Below are 24,486 nucleotides of genomic sequence, written 5' to 3'. Positions count from 1 at the left end.
TGAATACTTCATGCTGTTGTCTAACCTACAGTGGAAAAGTTTAAAAGATACAGTGGAGACTTCTGGCCAAGATGGAGAAGTACATAGACACACTGTGCCTCCTCACACAACAAAAAGGAGGACAACAACAAATTTGAAAACAAAAAACAATCAGAACTGCTAGAAAATTGAACTGTATGGAAGTCTGACAACCAAGGAGTTAAAGAAGAAACATTCATCCAGACCGGTAGGAGGGGCGGAGACAAGCAGCCAGGCAGAAAGGACTTGTGGCAAGGCAGTGGCTGGAGGACTGGGGCCGGCAATGCAGTGGCTGGTGGGCCCTACAAGGCAGCAGATTGCAGACTGGGAGGTCCCACAGTCATGTGCAGATAAGCCGGGAGCAACAACTCAGGAGTGAGATAGACCATACAACCCAGGGTTCCAGTGTGGGGAAATAAAGCCTCAAACCTCTGATTGAAAACATCTGTGGGGGGTAAGGCAGCAGTGGGAGAAACTCCCAGCTTCACAGGAGAGTTTGTTGGAGAGACCCACATGGTCCTAGAATGTACGCAAGCCCACCCCGCTGGAAGTTAACACCAGATGGGCCCAATTTGATTGTGGATAGTGGGGGCAGAGAGCAGAGTAAGCAGCATTGTTCTTGCTCAGACCTTTCCCCAACACACAGCATCACAATTCAGCAACGTTGGTTCCCCTGACCAGGTGAACATCTAAGGCACCACCCCTTACTACATAACAGGCGCGCCAAGACAAACAAAAAATGGCCCAAATGAAAGAACAGATTAAAGCTCTAAAAAAAATACAACTAAGTGATAAAGAGATGGCCAGCCTATCAGATACATAGTTCAAAACACTGGTAATCAGGATGCTCACAGAATTGGTTGATTTTGGGCTCAAATTAGATGAAAAAATGAAGGCTATTATAACTGAAATAAAGGAAAATGTACAGGGAACCAACAGTGATGGGAAGGAAACTGGGACCTAAATGAATGGTGTAGACCAGAAGGAAGAAATAAATATTCAACCAGAACAGAATGAAGAAACAAGAATTCAATAAAATGAGGAGAGGCTTAGGAATGTTTAAGACATCTTTAAACGTGAATAGGAGTACCAGAAGGAGAAGAGGAAGAGGAACAAATTGAAAAGTTATTTGAACAAATAATGAAGGAGAACTTCCCCAATCTGGCAAAGGAAGTAGACTTCCAGGAAATCCAGGAAGCTCAGAGAGTCCCAAAAAAGTTGGACTCAAGGAGGAACACACGAACACACATAATTACATTAGCCAAGATTAAAGGTAAGGAGAGAATGCTAAAAGCAGCAAGAGAAAAGGAGAGGGTTACTTACAAAGGAGTTCCCATCAGACTGTCAGCTGATTTCTCAAGAGAGACCTTGCAGGCAAGAAGGGGCTGGAAAGAATCATTCCAAGTCATGAAAGGCAAGGACCTACATCCAAGATTACTCTATCCAGCAAAGCTTTCATTTAGAATGGAAGGGCAGATAAAGTGCTTCTCAGATAAGGTCAAGTTAAAGGAGTTCATCATCACCAAGACATTATTATATGAAATGTTAAAGGGACTTACCTAAGAAAAAGATGATAAAAAATATGAACAGTAAAATGACAGCAAACTCACAATTATTAACAACCACACCTAAAACAAAAACAAAAACAAACTAAGCAAACAACTAGAACAGGAACAGAATGACAGAAATGAGGATCACATGGAGGGTTATCAGCGGGGAATGGGTGGGGAGAAAGGGAAAAAAGGTACAGAGAATAAGTAGCATAAATGGTAAGTAGAAGATAGACAGGGGGAGGTTAAGAATAGTATAGGAAATGGAGAAGCCAAAGTACTTTTATGTATGGCCCATGGACATGAACTGAAGAAGGGTAATGCAGATGGAAGGGGGTGTGCAGGACAGAGGGGAATAATGGGGGGGGGGGAGATGGGACAACTGTAATAGCATAATCAATAAAATATATTTTAAAAAGATAAAGTGGATTATTTTAATGGGAAGAATTTAAGTGGCTATTTTAATTTTCAGTGAAAATAGTAACTCTCTAAATATAAGAAATTCTATGTGATACCTAACTTTGCAAATGTAAATTATCTACTTTTGCCTCTGTGGAGCAGAGTTGTTGTGTGGTGTGGCTGTGTCTTTGCTGTGTGTTGAGTGAGTTTGTCCAGGACTCCCCTAAGAATAGGACAATGTCTTTACATACATCTTGTATTTAACTTACTATTAGTGGGCATGATTGATAGGTAAAATTGACTACAGTATTGTGATGTTTTTCTCATATTATTTTTCTTTTTATAAAAATAATTTTTGCACATAATTAGCAAAGTTCTTCACTAGTATTACATAAAAAATTTTCTCTCCCAACCATGAACTGAATACTCCATCATGTTCTTCCTTTTTTCCCTTCACTCTTCTTCCCTTGGAAGACAGGATCTTCAAAACTATTCATGACAGTTTTTTAGAGTAATAAATGAAGAAAATAATTATTGTAATTGTTCTAATAGTCTGTAGTTGTATTTTCAAAACTAAATTTTAGACTGCCTCCTATGATTTTGAAAAATGACCCATATCAAATACTTCCATACCTACAAAAAACTGTCATCTGTAAGGAAAATTTCAGTCCTATTTCAGAGATGAAAATATCTCTTGGATCTTGTAGCAGCTGCCAATGTGATTATAAGAACAATATCTGATATGATATCTCTGTCTTACTAGTGAGACAATTGAAGTCTAAGAATGTCACCCCCTAAATAAGTTCCAGTTTGAGAAGGCAGCATTGAGGTGTTTGGAGACTTCCTTAAGAAGCAGAGGGAGTCTAGCTGGGTGGTTGCCCAGGCCTGCACAGTTTGGGAGCACCACTTCCTCTGTGCCCCTTCCTATTGCCCTTACCCCTTTATTCCCTGCTCATCTTGCTAATGATTCCAGGCCTGGCCCTGAAGTAATCCAGTGGTGTGATGGTCTTCTAGTCTCTGCAGAGGAAAAACTCTAGGTTAATTTAAGTACAGTGTGTTCTCTTTGTTTTGCAGCTGGTGTAGCAAGGGAGTCTAGGACAAGTACATTGAATCAAAAACGGAAATGAAGGTATTCACTGTCTGTTTCATAGAGGATGGCTCATTTAAAGTAAACACCATTTAAATAGTCTCCAAATGGCCCATTCTATATGAAGTCATGCGGCATGCCCCCTTTTGAGCTGTCATTCTCCTTTAAATGGATTGCTTTGTGTGTACTAGTTTTAATACCATTCAAACTGAAACCCCATATGTGGGCCTCATCAGGCCATAGGCTTTGGTGCACATGTGGCAGCCATACCTTCAACATTTTTCCTCTCTGCCTCTGGAGTCAGCCTAAGCAACAGGGGGAGGCAGCTGTTAAGACAACGGTAGTTAAGATTTCTTCAGCACTTACTATGTGCCAATTACCATGCCTTAGTGATTTCTAGACACATTATCTACCCTAATCTTCACATAGTCCTATGAGGTAGATACTATGATCATTCCCTTATTGTAGATGAGAAAACTGATGCATTGAGAGATTAAGTAGTATTTCTAAACTGGTAAGTGTGGAACAGGCAGTAGAACTCCAGTAGTCAGTTTCCAGAGCTGGAACTAAATTAATAGACACACTAAAAATAAACACGCTGTTCATCAATTCTCTTTGCAAGGTAGGCTTCTCCCAAATAGATAATTCAGAAATTAGCTCTTTTTGTTTTTGGAATGAATGTATGCTCTGCATTCTGGGGCAGTATTTCTACCTTGTTATTTTGCCTTTTTTCATTCAGGTTTGAAGATGAGATCAGGTGTTCCCTGTGGCTGTGGGTAGTCTTCATGCAAGATGGGGCTCAGTGGAATAATCCATAACAAAACAACTCAAAAGTCATTTTTCTACCCCATAAGGATACTAGATATGTCCTGATAGTAGTGAACTAGTAAACCCCTACCCTGCCAAAGCACTGGAAGCAGGCAGTTGTCACAGCATTGCAGCATTGGCTTCAGCATTCACCCAGGGCTGGGCAGGAAGCCCAGGGCTGAACACCTTTGAGAAACTTTTATGAAGAGTCCAGTCAGGGTCTTTGGGAAGTGAGCTCCTGGCTAGTTCACATTTGGCCAGTCTATTGATCTTGCCCCTATTTGGCTGTCATTTGGTATTCTAAAAAAACATTTTGCTTTAAAAGCTTGAAGTATGAAACTGTTTATTCCTCATGAGCTCCACTAAGTAGAGGAACTTTAGGAATCAAAAAATTAAAAATCTTAAGGGCTACATAGGAGAACATCATTTTGATTATTTAAAATATGGGTTTGGGTGATGTTCTCAATATATCCTCCCCCAAAGAATAACCTTTCCCCCATTAATTATCTTCAGAGAAAACTGTGAAGGAGCAGTGACAATTTTAAAATATTCTTGCTGGATTTGACTCAGATTCTGTCAACACTTTTGCTATCTTACTCCTGAACTCCAGGTCATTTAAGGTTTCTGACTTTTTTAAATTGCTAATCTCATTCCTCTCCTCTGCCACATCCATTTATAGCCTCCACTGCCCTCCCCATATCACCTTGAGTGTACAGACATTCTGATAAAGGAGTTGGGACACGATGTAATTGGGCACTCTGTAAGGCTTCTCTATGACCTTGTGCCAGGCATCTAACAGATACCTCTTATTCCATTAGCAGTGTTTGTTGAAAGCAGTTTCAGTTCCTGCTGTTTCCAAAAAGTCTCATCTTCTCAGTGTGCTAGGTGGGTAGTACAAGAACCAGAGAGGCAGCAAAAAAAAAAAAGGAAAAAAAAAGAAAAAAATCAGGTCAAAAATTTAATACAGAATGTAGGGAGAAAGCTTGTTGCACATAGTGTTTCATTCTCCCCCTTCCCTAGATTGATTAAGATATAATTGACATCTAACATTGTATAAGTTTTAGGTATACAATGTAATGATTTGGTGTATGTATACAGGATCTGGCACAAATAAAACCCCTTTTTTATTACAAAATCATAAGCATGTAATTCTGTAACATAACAATATCATAAACATGTAATATCTATAACATAACAGTTTCTGGTAGTTCATTGTGAGTTCATTGAGCTTCCTGATAACCATTGTTTTGAAGTTAATATCTGATCGTTGAGTTGCCTCTATTTCATTTAGCATTCTTTCTGAGGCTTCCTACTTTCCTTTCATTTGGGGATTGTTTCTTTGTCTTCTCATTGTTTCTGATACTCTTCTTGTTAGCTTCAGCTTCTTAAATTGATCTGTTCTGGCTCCCTGGGTTTATGGTGTGAACTTCTGTGGTAGAATACCTGTAAGATTCAGTGGTACAGTCTCCTTAATCTCCTGAGCTCATTGGTCTTACATTGTCATTTAAGTTGGCTCTGTGTTTGTCTTTGGGTTTTGATTGTTGTTGGGTCTTTCTTTGGTGGGTCCTTCCCACCAGCTGGGTACCTGAGGGTCACTCTGTCCACCACCAGTTGTATTTTGTTGTGCTGGTAAAAGCAGGTTGTGTTGAAGCTGGTTGTTCCATGTGTACAAGGTTTTGAGGATCCTCTCTTGCTCTTCTTCAGTTGTTCCTTCTGTGTAATTTCTCCACTATTTAGTTGTATTTCTATAGAGGTCCTGGATTGAGATTAGTGTGGCTCCACTCCCTCCTTCACCTTCTTCTGCTGCTATCTCTTGGTGGTTCCTTTGTTGTTGGGTTTCCTCTTCCAGCGAGTATCCTAGTGTTCACCACTTCCATCTACTCTTTTTTGTGATCATTTGGAGGAGGAAGGCAAAATGGTTTAAGACAGCAAGAAAGTATTCTATGATATTTACAGCAGCAGCTGGTAGAGAAGAGATAGGAAAGCCTTTGGCTGTGTATAGTGTTAACTGGGAACTTCCACCCAAGTAGCCCCTTTTTAGAAAGGATGGAAAGAAGATAAGACTCTTATTGGGGAGGGAAGGATTGTGAGTTGGATCTAGAAAGCAGTGAGGTTGTGGGAGGTCAGACTCTGAGGTAAGGTGAGAGTAAAGGCTAGTAAATAGGTTTAGTGTGAGAGAGAATAGAGTTAACCACTACAGTAACGGAGTTTAGGAAACCGTGAAGTGGGCTAAGATCTGGGAAGGGTGTTGTGTAGTATTTACATTTGTATGGAACAGCTATCATTTACAGTAATATTAGAGCAACAATCATTTGACAGAATCTATGTGATTTGGGTAACAAGAATAGGGAGTATAGGACCTTGAGTAGTGTGCTAATGGAACACAAGTGATGTGAAGGACAGTAAATTAGCAATGCACTATGAAAAAGAGAGAACAGGGGAAACCTGTCAAGTGATAGAATATAACCCACCAAGCAAAGGAGACTAAACAGAAAAAGAGGAATACAAAAATACTATTAAAATAAAAGATGTAAGAGTAATGGAAAAAATGATAATACAAATGTTCAATAACTTGCAGCTTGTCTGTAATAGCAAAGTGAAATTTGTGTCACTGTCTCAGCTGTTCGGATGCCCCCTTATTCGTTCAAGCTCTGGTCTTCACAGCTGCAGGTTTTTTTGTCTCACTTGTGGGTATTGAAAATAAAAAATAAAAAAAGTAGAAGAAGGAAGGAAGAAGAGATAAAATTGGAAAGGAAAGAAGAAGGAATAAAACAAGAAAGATGGAGAGAGGAAAAAGGAATTGAGAGATTAAAAAATAATAAAAATTAAACAATAAAAAATTACTTAAAAAAAAGAAAGAAAAAGCCCCTTGCTCGTTTCAAATTGGTCACACTGTTTTTTCTGGTCTTGCTGGGCACAGCAGGCTGAGGGGCTTTTCTCCCTTCCTGATCTGTACTCAGTCAGCCTTGCTCTCACTCTCCTCAGAGCTAGCCTGGCGCCTGTCCTCTTGGGTGTGGGATCCAGGCCTTCCTCAGAGCGCACTGTCCCTGGCGTTACCACTGTGGGCCAGGGCCTTCCACAGAGCGCACTCTGTACAGAGCAGGGTTTCGGGCCCTCGTGCTCGGCCCAGTCACCTCTGGCCCCATGGGTTCCGGTGTGCACCCTTCCCAATGCTGTGGGGGCACGAAGGGCTTCCAGCGACACCCTGGAAGAGTTGCACAGCTGGGTGGGAAGGGGGCCAGAGCGATTGCTGTAGGAGAATTCCCCAAACAGTGTCCCTTTTTTCACTTTTTATTTTTGAGAAATTCCTCCTACTCAAGCCTGCTACTCAGTACAGCGTCCTGGCCTCTCCCACAGTTCAGTTCTCCAACCAGACCGGTGACTATCGGGGTCAGGGCCCGTCAGGGTGCAACTCTCACCTCTCCCCAACTGGCATCCACAGACTCCGTGGGTGATCACAGCCCCTGTGTGTTTGCCACTTAGTCCTCATTCTCCTCTCTGCAACTTCAAGCAACCAGGTCTGTCCTGGGGCTGCTCAAACCTTGTTTGGCTGGGGAGGGAGCAGTTGACCCAGCTCTCTCCCAAGGACCCTGTGGCAGACCCACTGGCGCTGGCCTGGGGCTGCAGCTGCCCTGGTCCCTGCGCTGGTTCTTAGGACCTTATTGTCCTGAAGCACTCTCCTTACCGTCTGGTTTTTCAGTATCCACTACAATTTTTGGTCTCCTATTTTCATATATGCTGAGGTGCTGTTGGCTGTTTGCTCTTTCACTCCATAGATCAGCTAGGTTTTTCTCCCATGTGTAGGAGTAAGTGGAATCTGCTCCCTCCTACCTTGCCACCATCTTCCTCCTCTCGGGTTTTAGTGTTTTATATATTCTGCATATTAACTTCTTATCAGATCTATGATTTGCAAATATTTTCTCCCCTTCTATAGGTTGCCTTTTTCATGTTGTTAGTGTTTTCTTTTTCTGTGCAGATACTTTTTAGTTTGATGTAGTCCTACTTCTTTATTTTTGCTTTTGATGCTTGTAATTTTGATTTCATATCCAAAATTATTGCCAGTGTTTAATTCTTAAAAGGATTTCCTTTGTTTAATTTTAATTACAATTTACACTCAATATTATTTTGTATTAGTTTCAGGTGTACAACACAGTGGTTAAATAATCATATATACTTACAAAGTGGTTCCCCTGATATTTTCAGTATCCACTTGACATCATACATAGTTATTACAATATTACTGACTACATTCTCTTTGCTGTGGTTTATATCCTCATGACTATTTTGTAACTGCCGATCTGTACTTCTCAATCCCTTTACCTTCTTAAAAAGATTTAATAGGATAGTGCCTAGTCCTTACCTCTAAATTACATCTTCTTTCCAAATTATATTTTAGCATTTTAATGGAATCTCAGAACCAAAAATGTTGTTTGTTTTATGTTAATCTTACCTTTTAATTAATTGGTCTATTAGTTTTATTTTATATTAAAAATGCACATATTTAAAGAGTCAAATAATTCTATTGGGTTTATTAACTTTCTTTCTAAAATAGTGGTCCTCAGTACCACCCCCCTATTTCTTCTGATTCAGAAGTAACCACTTTGACTTATGTTAGCTCATTGGTTGATTTTTAAGACTATGTAGTTCAATAGGATACTTCGTTGTTCAAGGTTGGTCTTCTCACTTTGCAGATGAGGATTTAGCTCTCTTCTCCTCCCACACCCGACTCCATCACACATGTGCTCCCTTCCTCAAATCCCATCTTCCAAATATAATTAATGTAACTTTGATTAGATTGTTATATATGTTTGTTATTAGAGCTGAGGCTTGTAGTAAAACTTAGATTAAGTTATTATTTTTGCACCACATGTAGTTTTTCGTGAAGTTAGTAATTATCTTCTTATTCATTGGTTTATTTTTCTATTTGCTTGGTTTTCTGTGTATTTACCAACCCCAGACTCTTTGAAAGTTGTTTAAAATTTTCAAGATGCTGAGATTTATCAGGTTTTCTGTCAATTTCATCTTCTTGAAACAATCTCTCCCCAGGCCTGTAATCTGTTTCGGTGGACATTGCTTAGTTACTCTCTCTACTGGGGACACAGCTGGCTTCTGGGATTGCCATTCTCTATCAGGCTGATAGATTGCCAGTGTCTATCAAGTTCCCTTTGCTTCTTTCTTGTAGTGGCTGTCAGCCTTCCTCTTGGTTTACTGCCTCTTTTTGCAGCATACTTTACATATTCTAGCAGCTTCCCGAGAATCAGATATGTGGGAGGTGAATTTTTTTTAAACTCTGCTTCTCTGAAAATGTCCTAATCATATGTGATTTTTTTTTCTCTTTGTGGAAGCTTGTAGGATCTTGTCTTTGTCCCCAGGATTCTAAATTTCATAGTGATGTATCTCAATGTGGGTTGATTTATACAGTCCTGTGTCCTTTCAGTCTGGAAACTCAGTGCCCCTTAAATTTGGGGAAATTTTGTCAATTTTTTTAACTGATGATTTTCTTTCTCTTATTTTCTCTGTTGTCTTTTGCTGGAGTTTCTTTTACTTGGGTATTGAACTTCCTGGATTGATTTCTCTTTATTCTCATCTTTTTTTTCTTTACTTTCTAGTACTTTTCCTCAGCTTTCTAATCTTTTTATTGAGTGATTTTTTTCTTCCATCGTGTTTTTAATTCTCTTTACTTTGGAATCCTGCTTTTTTATATTACACTGTTCTTGTTTCAGCACTGCAATAAATTCTCTTAATTCTCAATCTGTATACGTTTGGTGGTTTTGAAGTTTTCTTCGTCTTGCATGGTTACTATCCTCTAAGTTGCTTGCTTCTATTTGTTTTGGTCTCCCAGTTTTACATAAGGGGCTTTCTAAAAATGCCTGGAGATCCTTGAATTGTCTGTAGGCATTAGGAGTAGGTTGGAATGCTAATTGGAAGCTCTAATGAATGCATAGGGCTTGTCAACTGTGGACTTCATCATAGGATGATCATCAGAAACCTCCAGTGTCAGAATCCTTAGCTGTCTCCTCTTGAGCTGGTCAGCTTTTTTCCTTTTCCTGCCTGGAAGATAAAAGCCTGGCTGCTACCTTGGCTGGTGTGGCTCTGTGGGTTGGGTGTTGTCCTGCAAACCTAAAGGTCACCTGGGTTGCAGGCCAGGTCCCTGGTTGGGGATATGCAAGGGACAGCTGACCCATGTTTCTCTCACACATCAATGTTTTCCTTCCTCTTTCTCCCTCTCTTCCATCTCTCTAAAAATAAAAATTTTTTAAAGATTTTATTTATTTATTTTTAGAGAGGGAAGGGAGGGAGAAAGAGAGAGAGAGAAACATCAAAGTGTGGTTGCTGGGGGCCATGGCCTGCAACCCAGGCATGTGCCCTGGCTGGGAATCGAACCTGTGATGCTTTGGTTCGCAGCCCGCGCTCAATCCACAGAGCTATGCCAGGCAGGGCTAAAAATAAATTTTTAAAAACCTGGTTTCTAACATTCTGGGAAACAGATAAGGGAAGATGGCTGATGCTCTCAGTATCTGATACGCATACATTCATCTAACCCCCTCAACTGTTCCACATATCCACCCCCAGTCTAGAGGCCCTCTCTTTTACTCTGTATAGAAAATAAACTTCCAATTATTTTATTGGTGTGTGGGGAATGGGCATATAACCCAGGTGTGTGGAATAGGGGAGGCCATTCAGGGATCTAAGCCCTTCTCAGACAGGCCTGCTTAGTTTATACTTCCTCCAACCCCAGTTTTGGAGCTTCTAGGGGATAAAGTGAGGTGGATATTTTTCTCCACTACTGAGTTAAGATTCAGGTTTGCTATGTCATTTACCACTCTTTGATCTGCATTCTAACTTCCAGTATTTTGCAGCTAGTATCTCCTATGTTCTTGTAGTATTCTCCCTGTTTTTGTTTGTTTATGGCTTAAAAATATCCTTTGCTGTCCTTTACTTTACTTGGGTTTTGGGAAGAAACAAAGATAGCCTTATACATTTAATCTTTTATTTTCACCTTAAAGCATCGCCATTGCTGTATATGTATTGAACCCTCACAGGTCCGAAGTTTTAAAAGAAAAATTCAGTGGCTTATGGTAAATATTCCAAAATATACTTCAGAGAAAGAATGGCCAGACCACAGTCCTTTGATTACAAAAATTCAGTCATTCAGGATTTTTCTTTCAAACCAAGGCTGTTTAAAACATTCAGTCCCTCACCCACAACTTTCTTCCTGTTCTTCCATCTCTGTGCTCCCTGCAATTTGCACAAGCTCTCATTGTGCTGTCCAGTCCAAATTTCAAGTTCTTCATGGAGCAACTGCAGGGAGGCATCAGTTTGAAGAGAATGAGATAGATGTGGGAAGGTAGAAAAATTAGGGAGGTGGGCACAGTACCCTATGTCATGACAGATCCATGTCATGCTTTTATCAAGACCTCTGTGACTGTCTGTAGCCTCTTCTTACTGGCTTGAAATCAGTGCAGCATTTCTCCCTAAAGCTGTGGTTTTCCTTTCAGCTCAAAAAAAGCTACATATACCACTGGATTGTCTCTGGTCTCTTTAAAAAGGGACATGCTTTCCCTGGCTGGTGTAACTCAGTGGACTGAGCACAGGCCTGCGTACCAAAGGGTCACTGGTTCGATTCCCAGTCAGGGCAATGCCTGGATTGCGGACCAGGTATCCAGTAGGGGGCACACGAGAGGCAACCACACATTGATGTTTCTCTCCCTCTTTCCTTCCCTTCCCCTCTCTCTAAAAATAAAATAAATAAAATCTAAAGAAGAAAAAAAAACAAGGAGCATGCCTTCAACTTGTTAGTTATCTGTGGAAAGAGTGATTTCAACAGTGGCTAGTCTGATTGCAGAAGCAGAATGAAACTTACAAGCAAGTTTGAGAGGTTGGCTAGCTCTATGATGGGTTTCCAGCCATTCTGAGCATGCCCTTCTGTAGTCCTTATTCAAATATATTTCCTCTAATAACTTCCAAACTTGATATATACCATATTTATTCAAAGTTGATTTCATAGATACCTTTTTCCTTAAGTTTAAGTATTTGTTTTCTACTTAAATTTTTTTTCTGCCCTGGCTGGTGTGGCTTAGTGGACTGGTTCCTGGCCTACGAACCAAAAGGTTGCTGGTTTGATTCCTGGTGAGGGCATATGCCTGGGTTGTGAGCCAAGTTTCCAGTTGGGGGCATGTAAGAGGCTACCGATCATTGTATCTCTTGCACATTGCTGTTTCTCTCCCCCTTTTTCTCCCTTCCCCTCTCTCTAAAAATAAATAAATAAAATCTTTTTAACAACTTTTTTAAATTTGTTTTTCATCAGAGGAGTTCTACAGTGTATTTTCTTTTTTGGATCTAAGTTGGTAGTTTCAGAGGGCAATAAATAGTGACCCTTTACCTCCTTGAGTTCAGAATTAGTTGAGAGACAAAGAAACCAAGCATATAGAGATGAAAATCTAACCTTTATAGCCCTGGCTGGTTTCACTCAGTGGATTGAGCACCAACCTGTGAACCAAAGGGTCACTGGCTTGATTCCCAGTCAGGGCACATGCCTGGGTCAGGTCTCCAGAAGGGGATGTGCAAGAGGCAACCACACATTGATGTTTCTCTCCCTCTCTTTCTCCTTTCCCCTCTGTCTAAAATACATAAATAAAGTTTTTGATTAATTCTAACCTTTATTATTAATTTTTACTGGTAAAGGACTTTGAAAAATGTCATGTTAACTCTGCTGACCAATGTGGGCATGATAACATTTTGTTTGCCTCTGAATATGACATCTTATCTGCTTACTAACCAAACTGGACAACTGTAGGCCACTCCATGATTGTTTAACCCTTTAAAACTTAAAACAACAAAGAGAAGAATAGCTCCTGCTAAAGAATTAGTAAGGGTCTGAAAGAGAGGCTAGGTGTGTTAATCGAATGGACCATGAAGAACATGAGGAGTGGAGAATTGTTCCATAGTATGAGGTGATATTAATTCCCCTTAAGACATACCACCATCACTTTATAGCAGGTGCTCAAAAAATACTATATAAAATCAGGTTGTATGACATGTTCAGATTTCAGAAACATTAAAACCATTTTCCCATCTTAGAAGTAAGGAAGTATAGTGTTATAAGTTATCAACCATTTGTTCCTTTGTTAAAAAGCCTTCTATAAGGTTTGGACTAACTGGCAGGCATAAGCCTGACTGGGGTGAGGAGACCCAGCTGTAATTCTGGCCTTGTTACACACTAGGTGGGAGTTGTTGGCTCCATTGAACCTCTCCAGGCCTGTTTTTCATCTGTTCAATGAGGAAGGGGGGATCAGCCCAATATATTAACAGATAAAAAGGATAGGGATATAAGACCTGAACTTCTACAATTAATTATTGTATTTTCAGAGTTGATACTAAAACCCAAGTATCTCCCTTCTTTAGTCTCATTGTATTCTACTGTATCCATTTTAGATGGACTTGATTTAGGCAAAATAGCAGAGTAGAAATGATAATTCATCTGTTCATTCATCCATCCATCCATTCATTCATTTGTTCATCAAAGTGAGCATCTTTTTTCTTTTTTTATGTTGCCAAGTACTGTACTAGGCAATAAGGATGAATGAGACATATTTTTGTTTCTATAGGAGCATACAACGTATACTTTTATGTGTTTGCAGCTATTAGTGACCACCTCAACCACCACCTTTTATTTATAGCCTCACTTGAAGGGCTTCAAACTGATCCTTGGAATAGATCCAAACCTCCCTGGCTGCCCTGAAACTATCATCTCTCTTATGCTTCCCCTGAGACCTGGAATAATGTCCCTTCAGTTGACAGGACCCACCTCCAAGAACTGGCTCATACCATCTTAGGACACAAGTTCTTCAAGTGCCTAAAGAGAAAAAAATACAAGTAAGGTCCAGAACCATACGTTGGCCTCATTAGATTTTTCTCTTTCTGCTTATAGGGAGCTTGAGCTGGCATTACTATGTAACCATGCCAATGCCAGCCTCCACCTTTACAATTGCAGTGGGATCCTGGACAGAAATGAAGCCAGAGACCTGCTCATCAAATGATCTGGCAGCAGAGATATCCTTCTCAACTTCCGAGGCTGACTTCAGGTTTGTATTTGGGAACTTGCTGAAAAACAAACACTTGAGAGAGTAGAATGACGCATTTATTCCAAGCACTGGGAATGTGAGTCATCCCTGCTGAGAAACTAAACCAAACTATGACTAATCAAAGCAGGAAAAGCCCTACTGGGAGGGAAAGAGAGTTGAGAGGCCAAAATATGGGCATATTGTTTATGCAGAAAGAACAAGAAGAAAATAAGTATATATGAAATCCTCTGTGCAGTCAGGTGGAATTTTTTGTATATTTGGTTAAGTCAACAGAATCTTCAGCTTTAATATTTTTCCCTGTTTCTATACCTTTTAACTTTGGATTTCAGTGCTTATTTGATCAAAAACACAACTTAATAAAAATAAAAAGCAGTTGCTTATCTGATGGATTCTTTTGTAGTCCACTCTGCTGTTTTGGTTCCAGTGACTGCTGCTAGCAGTGTCTTTGTAGAGGCTGTGGGGAAGGTCAACCTCCTTAGGAGCACAGGACACAAGGAAGCTGTCACAAGGCTATTGGGTTTTGAGAATCCTGCTGGGTCAGGGCATTGTTAACTTCAGTAGCAATTCCTTCTTTTCAGAGTTGATTAGAGGAAATCAGTTAAAAAATTTTTAACATTAGTATAGGCCATTAGATGTTCAAGTGTTCTAGCTTTGAGAGTCAAAGGGAAGAAGGAGAATGCAAATAATAGGTACAGGAGTGTGCTAATTGTGCAGTGTGACATCATGCTTCCTTCTAGGGCTTTTACATCTAGCTCAGTTTAATAATTTTTCCTAATTACAGGTAGTCACTAAGCTAGTACTTTCTGGTGGAGAATGCTCAGAGTCAGGGGACAGATGGTTTGTTCATCCTTAAAATCCAACTAAGATAGGCTCATAGTACAAATTTCTTTTGTGTTGGTTGTTTTGCCATGTTGGTTTGCTCTTACTGCACAGACGGCAGTGGTTAGTGTGGTTAGAAGATAAAGCCATTGAGTGCTCTCTTATGACAGGCATGTCTTATTGCCTGCATTTTGCTTTTTGGTGGAAGGAAGGTAATTTCCACTTCTTGGTCAGTAAGTTACCTACTTTGGACCATATTCTCTGAGCTATATAGAGTATTGTGTAGCATCCAGCAAACTCGAGAACAAATATCGGAGACTTTCAGGGTATCAAAGATGTTACTTTATTGGCCAAGTTTAACCTGCGCAGGGGCAAACTCTTAAAGTGTCCAGCGACACAGTGCCCACAAGGAGCTGCAAACGAGAGCCGCGCCGAGCGCTTACAACTACGTTCTTATATATGGTCAGGCAAGCGTTATACAGAAGCAGACGTGGCAGTTAGTAATTTGCTTACAAAGACCTCGCGCGCGGGAATTTCAAACCAAGCATTCTTTCATAAGGCGGGAAGGCAGGATGTTTGTTCATTAACCTAGTAATCTCCTGGCTCTAGCTAGCTAGTTTTCTATTTTCTCATTAAAAACTACAAAACACTGCTTATCTAGCCTACCCAGGGGAGAGCGTCTGCTAGACACAGGATGTTTGCTTTAACTGTACTCCGTCTCTTTTATCATTTCTTTTCAGCTACAATGTGGTTCTTGTCTATTAAGGTTAAAATTTAGTTCTTAATTTCCTTGTTCCCAACATATTGTAGATTGCTTATAGGATTTTACTTACTCACTCTCAAGGGAAGAAGAGAATTGTAGACAGAAATGACATGTTACTTTCAAATGGGAACATTTAATTTCTTGTGAGACCCTCTAGTGCTCTCTTCCTCTGTCACTGAGATCACACAGTAGGCCTCATTTTGAAAGTCCAGGCAGCCAAATTTCTAATTAGGGAGGACAGGTGCCCTGGAGAGTCACTTCGATTTACAATGGACTTGGTATAAGTGAGAAATAAAGTTTTTGGGGTTGAGCCACTGAAATAATGGGGATGTCTGTTATTATAACATATCCTAGCCTATCTTGAATTGATACAGAAGCCATTGAATGTTTGAAGTTATGGAAAGTCTTGGTCTACCTGTCATCTTGCTTAGTTCTGAGGATAAACTTACATGGTAGGTAGGCTTTATTAATTCTATTTTTAAAGATAAAATAATGATATTGAGACTTCAAACAGCAGCATGTTCACATTCATGTCCCTACTGAGTTACAATACCTGGGTTCACATCTGGGTTCAACCCCCTGGAGGGGTGATTCAGAATCTTTTCTGGGGACTTTTAAAAACTGTACATTACATCTGTGCCTCACCTGGCATCTGGTCCATCTTTTCACCTGGAGAGTCAGTGCCATGATTGAGTCACTATTATTAATTGGAATGTGTCATGTTGTAATAGAAAACAGAAATAGAGAGCATTTCCTACTTGAACAATGATTAAGATAAAATTAAAAAAAAAGAAATAGCATTTCCTTTGAGCCTGAAGGTGCCATCCCCACTGACTAGGTATGTTTCTTTGGGCAAAGCTATACTTTCCTTCTCTGCAGGATAAAGAATTTGCTAGGGTTGAGGATGGGAGGTTTGGGGTCTGGGGGTGTTTCTCAAATTCTTCATGGTGAAGCAGCACTTCACTTACAACCTCAGAGCTGATTTACTGTTACAATAGGAATGCAGTTGGAAAATGTGTGCCTTAGGAAGGCTAGGGGAAGGCAAAGAAAAATTTCTTATTTTGTCTTTCTAGCCATATTTGCAGGGATCCAAAGCAGGGGAGTGGACAGCAATCATTTCTTATATGTTCTCTCTGCTGCCCTCAAGCAGCTGAAATGGCTATTTACTTTTCTGCATCCATAATTGTGAAGGAGGGGGACATGGCTGAATGAAGTAGGGATTGTAGGGGGTAGGATATCTGAATCCCTGTTAGAGTTTATGGGAGGGGGTAAATACAACTCCTCTCTTGTCCACCTGAGTTCAGAACCAATTGAGAAACAGAAGGAGAATGAAAGAAATGTTTTATTATTGACAGAAACTGGATTGAGGTAATACTCAGGCATACAGTGTTAATTGGCTTTCTAATACTCCATTTCCAATTTAGACAAAGTTCTCCACCCAGCTGTACCACTGCTAACCTCCACAACAGAGATGTACACAGCCTGCATAACAGCCAAAAGCACCCTCTCTGTGGGCAAGCAGATTCGAAAAGAGAAAATCCAGAGTGACCCAGCTAATCAGATAAGCTGGAGAGAGAGTGCAGGGTGCCACTGCAGGCAGAGAATCTTGTCCTCGTATGGAAATGTGAGGCCTGGTGGGGAGGGGGGAGGTGGAGTCCCTCCCAGACTCCTTTCCGTGTCTGACATGCTATGACTAAGTTTTCCCTTCATTTATCACTGTGCTTGTCCATCAGAAATACACTGCTGATAAAATAATAGCTTACATTTGTTTAATCCTTCCCTGGCTACATACTTCACGTGTGCTGTCTTTAGTCATCAGAGGGTGGCTCTGTGTTTTTATCCATTAAATCTTTGGCTCCACACTAAGTTTGCCAACAAAGGTGCTCTGAAGTGCCAAGTGCAGTGGTGTTTTTGGTTATGTTCACATCTGGTCCCCTTGCCTTTCCCGATCCCACCTTCTACTTCAAACCTTCCTGAGACCACTAGTTCAATTCACGTAAATGTAATGTTTACAGAGGCCTTATATGCCACAGGCTTTCATTTGCCTAATGTGTTCAGGCATGTTAGGGTCCCAGAAATTTGGCCAAAGTATTGGTCATTGAACTTTTGATCACTGTTCATGTGGGTCAAGTTATAGGAAGAACAGTCCTTCCTCCAGCTCCACTTCCACGTATTTCCAGCCCACTCTGGCTGAGCATTTTAGTAAATACATTAATTACAGGGCACTTAGATAAACTGTTGAAAGTTTATTAATTTTATTTGGCTGCAGTATAACCTTCTCCAACAACAGGGGAATGTTTAATCTCTTGAGGTCTTTGTTAAAGCATTGTCTTCACTTTGGGGCCATATACTTTAAGCAGGATGCTTGGATAAAGTCCAGAGGAACTCAGCAAAAATGATTAAAAGCATGGAAAACATGCAGCATGGAGCATGGAAAAGCATGGGAGAGGTACTGAGGGTGCTAACCCTAAAGAAGAACAGACATGGTAGGGGATGCAAAGTCGATGAAAAGTTGGACTTTGGAGAATGAGATCCTGTTTTTATCTCTTTGAAAGTCTAGAAAAAAAGGAATGGTAGATACATATCATAGGGAAAAATTCCAATGTCCAGAATACCCTTCACTTCACTTTGAGAGGAACCTTTCCATATCTTTCTGGCTTGATTTGATTTGTCCAGCCCTTGCTCCCCGAGTATTTCAGCTCTCTGTCTCACATTGCAAGTATCTCATCTTGCTTTGTACTATACCGAATGCCTGAGAAAAACACATCTGACTTTCAGACACTACTACATCATCATCTGTGTTGACAACATTGTCAGCAATGCATTGGGGGTTGGTGGTAGCAGTTTGAACACTTGTGATTTTTAGGAAGCGTCTACTCTGCTAGCTAAAATATTAATACATTGTGTAAACCTAAACTAATCAGAACTAAAAACTTTTTCTTCTAACAAAACTGTAAATTCCTCAAAGGTAGGGTCAATGATTTATTCAGATGTATGTACATGGCAGCTCCCTGTGGAGTGCCTTGAATAGAGCAAGAATGCAGAAAATATTTATGAGTTTTCACATGCACCAGGGAAGGGGTTGTGGAAAAAGAATATGGATTTCCTGGGGAGACTTTCCAGTGATTTCTTTTGGACCTTAGACAGAGAAACATTTGTGTAAGGTGGTTTTAGTACAGCCCTGCCTTGAAACAAGAGGATAGCTGAAGGAGAACCTTTTGAGGCTCTGAGTAAAACACAGTCATTCCTTGGAGAGACCTCTTGTATAGGAGGGGACCAGTGGCCTGGTTTCCATTATTTATCAGCTAACATATATTTCACACTTCTTCCCACTCAGTAATATTAATAGGCAATATTGACAAGGAGGAACAGGAAACTGGAGAACCACAGGGCAGCTGAGCTCAGCTTTAGGAAAACTCCAGATTCCAAATTTACTTAAGAAATATAATGAAGTATGTGGAGAAGGAGAGTCTGGAGGGAGGAGGTTATGATGACTCACGGTGTGATGAATAGTTGTTATTCTAGGAATGTTGTGTGCATTAATTGGGAAAATGTATATAAATTATTCAGAACAGTGCACAGCACATAGTAAGTGTTAAATGACTGTAAGTAGCAGTTCTGGTAGGAGTTATTTGTGTTTATTACTCTTATCATTAGTATTATAGATTATTAATAATTAATTAAATATTATAACAATTATTAAAATGTTTACTCTGATTACAAGTCTAGGCACAAGGAACAGCTATTTACAAATTCTTCATTTGTTGTCGATATTAAGAATATATTGGAGCAGACACATATACAGTGATTTGTAATTGAAGGTTAGTCTGAAGGGAGGATAGAGCATCTTTGAGTTAATACTGGTTCTATGGAAGACTAGTCAAGATTTTATAAAAGTAGTATTAGTATTAGTAAAAGTATTCCCTCACCACTTCAGGAACATGGCTGTTGTATGAAGAGGGGCTCTTGTGGTAAGTTGTCATAGAATCATAGTGCCATGAGAAACCTTGGAAACGATTTTAAGTTTTTTGTTTGTTTTTTCAAACATATTTGATTGGTTATGCTATTACAGTTGTCCCATTTTCCCCACTTTATTCCCCTCCACTCTGCACACCCCCTCCCAACCGAATTCCCTCGTCCCCTTAGTTCATGTCCATGGGTTGTACATATAAGTTGTTTGGTTTCTACATTTCTTTACTATTCTTAACTTTCCCCTGCCCATTTTCTACCTACCATTTATGCTACTTATTCCCTGTGCCTTTTCCCCCATTCCCTTTCTCCCCTTACACACTGATAACCCTCCATGTGATCTCCATTTCTGTGATTCTGTTCCTGTTCTAATTGTTTGCTTAGTTTGTTTCTGTTTTTATTTTTTTTAGGTTCAGTTGTTAGTTGTGAATTTGTTGTCATTTTAGTTCATATTTTTGATATCCTTTTTCTTAGATAAGTCCCTTTAACATTTCTCATAATAAGGGCTTGGTGATGATGAACTCCTTTAACTTGACCTTATCTGGGCAGCACTTTATCTGCTCTTCTATTCTAAATGATAGCTTTGCTGGATAGAGTAATCTTGGATGTAGGTCCTTGCCTTTCATGACTTGGAATACTTCTTTCCAGCCTCTTCTTACCTGTAAGGTTTCTTCTGAGAAATCAGCTGACAGTCTGATGGGAACTCCTTTGTAGGTAACTCTTTCCTTTTCTCTTGCTGCATTTAAGATTGTCTCCTTATCTTTCATCTTGGGTAATGTCATTATCATGTGCCTTGGTGTGTGCTTCCTGGGGTCCATCATTTTGTGAGACTCTCTGAGCTTCCTGAACTTCTTGGAAGTCTATTTCCTTTGCCAGATTTGGGAAGTTCTCCTTCATTATGTTTTCAAATAAGTTTTCAACTTCTTGCTATTCCTCTTCTCCTTCTGGCACCCCTATGATTCAGATGCTGGAATGTTTAAAGTTGTCCTGGAAGTTCCTAAGCCTTTCCTCATTTTTTTGTATTCTTGATTCTTCATTTTGTTCTGGTTGAATGTTTATTTCTTTCTTCTAGTCCAAACCGTTGATTTGAGTCTCGGTTTCCTTCACTGTTGGTTCCCTGTACATTTTTCTTTATTTCACTTTTCACAGCCTTCACTTTTCCCTCTATTTTGTGACCATACTCAGCCAATTCTTTGAGCATCCTGATTACCAGTGCTTTGAGCTGTGCATCTGATAGGTTGGCTACCTCTTCGTCGCTTAGTTTTATTTGTTCTGGAGCTTTGATCTGTTCTTTCATTTGGGCTTTTTTTTTTTTTTTGTCTTAGTGCACCTGTTATGTAGTGAGGGGTGGAGCCTTAGATGTTCACCAAGGCAGGGCAACCCACATTGTTGCATTTGGTGCTGTATGTGGGAGAGGGGTCTGAGAAGAAACAATGCTGCTTGTTCAGCTCTCAGTTGGCTTTCAGTCACTTCCCCCACTAGCCACAATCAAATTGGGCCCTTCTGGTGCTGATTCCTGGGTGGGTGGTTTTGTGTACATTCTAGGACCCTGTGGGTTTCTCCAGTGAACTCTCCAGTGAACTTTCTTGGGAGGCTGGAAGTTTCTCCCACTGCAGCAATTCCCACAGGCTTTCTCAATCAGAGGTTTTAAGGCTCCCCCCCCCCCCTTGCTACAACTCGGGTTTCTTGGTCTGCCTAACCCCCAGTTGTTCCTCCTGATTTATCCAGACATGAGTGTGGGACTGCTGGCTCATGTGGGACTGCCAGCTCCACCAGCTGCCCCCTTGCCCACCTTGTCCTCCAGCCACTGCCTTGCCATGAGTCCTTTCCACCCAGCTGCCCATGTCTGCCTCTCCTACTGGTCTGGATGGATCTTTCTTCTTTAACTCCTTGGTTGTCAGACTTCCATACAGTTCAATTTTCTGTCAGTACTGGTTGTTTTTTTGTTTTTAAATTTGTTGTTGTCCTTCTTTTGGTTGTGTGAGAAGGGAAAGTGTATCTACCTATGCCTCTATCTTGGCCTAAAGTCTGTTTGTTTTTAATGAAAGTATAATTAACATACAGCAGAATGAATAGCTCTTAAGTGTTTGGCTTAATTAGTTTTTGACAGTTGTATGCATATTAACCCAGATAAAGAACATTCCATCAGCCCAGTAAGTTCCTTCACACCCCTTTCCCATAATCTCCTCCCCTTTCCCAGCATCCTCTTCTGTGAGGCCATGTCAGAGGTGAGGAAAAGAGGCCCCAGAGACGGAGTGGTTTGCCTTAGGTCATAGTTAGCCAGTTGTTCAGGTTTCCTGGTCCTGTGTTGGATTCCAGGTGTGGCCTCCTAGATGCTGTTTCCATTTTTATTAGGATCCTTAATGATTTCACTTACCCATAGCTTGATTGTCTTAAAGTTTTACATTTTCTCTGAGGCTTTAATTGTGAAAAACGGTGCTAATTCACGCAAATGAAATGACCTTTATTGCCTTGGATAGTGCTATTCCTCTCCAGAGAGAATTTAACTCACCTTTTCTCTTGAACAAATTGGCTTGTATGGTATATCTTTGGCTACCTCAAACTATTCTCCAGCTTTTGAGGTTCTTGATCTCAAAAAAAATAGTCTTGCTCTTTGGTATGTTTCTAGACAGGCTAATGGAATACCTCCTTACAAAACTGTGCTTTGGTAGGTGGAATTTAAACTTATGGCTCCAAGTCTGTCCTGAAGATGCCTCTTCACCTCCAGTTTCTCCAATATTTAAAGTGGTCCGAAAGCTTTTCAATAGAATTCAAGCTCAAATTACCATAGCACATTATGTACATATATAAATACATTAGGAAAAGGTATTGTGGTGGTTATTTTAATAAATGGTGGTTTTTCAGTTTGTGAGAGCTTTGATTAAATTGCTGCACCAATACAGTTCTAGTCATTAGGTGGACATCACAGCCTTTTTGGTTGAATGTTTACCAGTAGGCACCTATCCTCACTTTCTCCATAAAGCAGGGTTATCAATCTAGGGACTTTGGCTAGCATTCAATGTCAGCAGTTATATCCTTCCTGTCACCTTATTCTGGAGAAGTACTTATGGGTCTTCTCCCATTATTTTTTCCCCAAGTGTGCAAAATCATCATCGGTGCTGGGAGTTGTGTTCTATGTACTACAAGAAGGTGAGGCTTATCTCCACACTGTGTGGCTCTCCTTGGGCAGTACTGATTGTGGATGGATGAAAGGCACTTCAGAAATTTATAGAGGCTTTATTGTTGCAGTTCACCCATATTGGAACATACCAGTATTTTAAGGTGGGTTTTTTTTTTCCAGTATTCACTGGGAGTATAATAAGCCCCATAGTTAGAACTATAATTTATAAATTAAAAGTACAGGAGTGTTCCATTATGTTTGAATAAAGGACCTGTTAACAGGTGAAAAAATAGACTTCCCTTTGATGTTGGTTTCTTTGGGTAGATAAGTTCTCTTGAGGTCTATGAGTCAGATTCTGGGAATTCTTTTTCAGCTCCACCTTTGGTAGAATAACTGACAGTGATCAGATGGTACAGGCTGGACTCTGAGCTGTTTCCTTAAAAGGAAAGTGGATTGGGGAAAATATCGTATCACAAGTGTTTCTGTATTTCTTCACAACACAACTTTTTTTTTTTTTTTTACTAATTTGAGAGAGAAAGACAGAGTGACAGAGAGACAGACAGAGTGAGAAACATCAGTTTGTTGTTCCACTTATTTATAAATGTTTTCACTGGTTGATTCTTATATGTGTCCTGACCAGGGATCATACTTGCAGCCTTGGTGTATCAGGACAACACACTAACCCAACTGAGCTACCCAGCCAGGGTTTTAACAGCACAAGAAAACCTAAAGTACTTTTCAGGAAAATGAGTGCTGTTCTTTTGAAAAGTTGGAACCTATACTGTCATTTGGTTCATTTTTTTTTTACCTGACTCCACATATTTTATTCTAGTAAATTCCAGAATGGGATCTTTAATTTGGTTACACCGTACCTTCCTTTCTGAGTTATGAATCATACCTGAGTTAGAGAGGATTTTTTCCACCGTGACATTTGAAAGCACAACTTTAAGGGCAGAAATTGTTTTTTGTTTTGATGGGAGTTTGTTTTTTTGTTTTGAGTCTTGGGGCTTTTTTCCCATTTATTCTAAAACAAGATTTTACTACTTTTACTTAGCTTAGATTGAAACTACTCAATCAATTCAACATATCAATAAGTATTTCAACCTTTGATTTTTCATCACTACTTAGAGACAAGCAAAGAACTCAAGTAACTGTTTTTGCTTGTGAACCTGTCTAAATCGCTGTCTCCTAGAAGTTGTCTGTGTGTGTGAAAGTACCTTACCTCAACAACAAGGAGAATAAAAAGTACTTATGTTTATTCTGTGTTGTTCCCAGGTACGCTGGCATTTGTGGCCATGTAGAATACCCCTGCCGCTTCCAGAATACTTCTGCCACCACCCAGGAGATCATTCCTCATCGGGTCTTTGCCCCAGTGTGCCTCAAAGGTGCCTGCCAACAGACCCTCCTGCAGCTGCTCTCTCCGTGCCTCTCAGCAGCACACTCTGTCCTGGGAACACATCCCTTCCCCAGGCTGGATGTGCTCATCGTTCCTGCCAACTTTCCAAGTCTGGGGATGGCCAGGTACATTGTTCTGTTGCGGCACTTGGAGAAAATATGCTCTGCAAATTCTTTGACTATTTCTTGCTTTTTCTGAGCTATGTCAGAGCTGTCATCTGATTAGAATGGACGAACCATAGCTACTTATATTTGGACATCTCATTGCTGCCATGAGGGACAGTTTGTGCATAGACTCTACCATGCATGAGCCTTTGGATGTCTTGGGTTCAATTCAGCTGCCATAAAAATAAAATGACATTGTTGCTGGGATTAAGAAGACATTGTGCCCCCAGAGTGATTGATGTATTGTTAGATTGTGGCTGATCAGTGGCTGGTTAGCTTAGATGGAGAGAGCATAATACTAATGATCC

The 24,486-nt window shown here is 40.2% G+C and overlaps 1 protein-coding gene across 13 annotated transcripts in view; it reads left to right on the top strand.

The window, feature by feature from the left end:
- LOC123819436 (aminopeptidase O (putative)) overlaps positions 1 to 24,486 on the top strand; it is a 448,779-nt gene that overhangs the window by 101,653 nt on the left and 322,640 nt on the right. For all 13 annotated transcript variants that reach the window (XR_006785810.1, XR_006785808.1, XR_006785809.1 and 10 more), the window contains exons 5-6: positions 13,793 to 13,946; positions 23,894 to 24,139. Coding sequence is in view for 9 of the 13 variants with exons in the window: in XM_045839793.1 (XP_045695749.1) it covers positions 13,793 to 13,946; positions 23,894 to 24,139 (400 nt within the window). In the remaining 4 variants the exon portion in view is untranslated. The remainder of the gene's footprint in view (positions 1 to 13,792; positions 13,947 to 23,893; positions 24,140 to 24,486) is intronic.

Source organism: Phyllostomus hastatus, unplaced genomic scaffold (assembly GCF_019186645.2).
Source record: "Phyllostomus hastatus isolate PE091 unplaced genomic scaffold, TTU_PhHast_1.1 phas_contig_312, whole genome shotgun sequence".
In the NCBI taxonomy this organism is placed as follows: domain Eukaryota; kingdom Metazoa; phylum Chordata; class Mammalia; order Chiroptera; family Phyllostomidae; genus Phyllostomus; species Phyllostomus hastatus.
The sequence above is the reverse complement of the archived record's forward strand: the minus strand, read 5'-3'. Positions and strand labels throughout refer to the sequence as shown.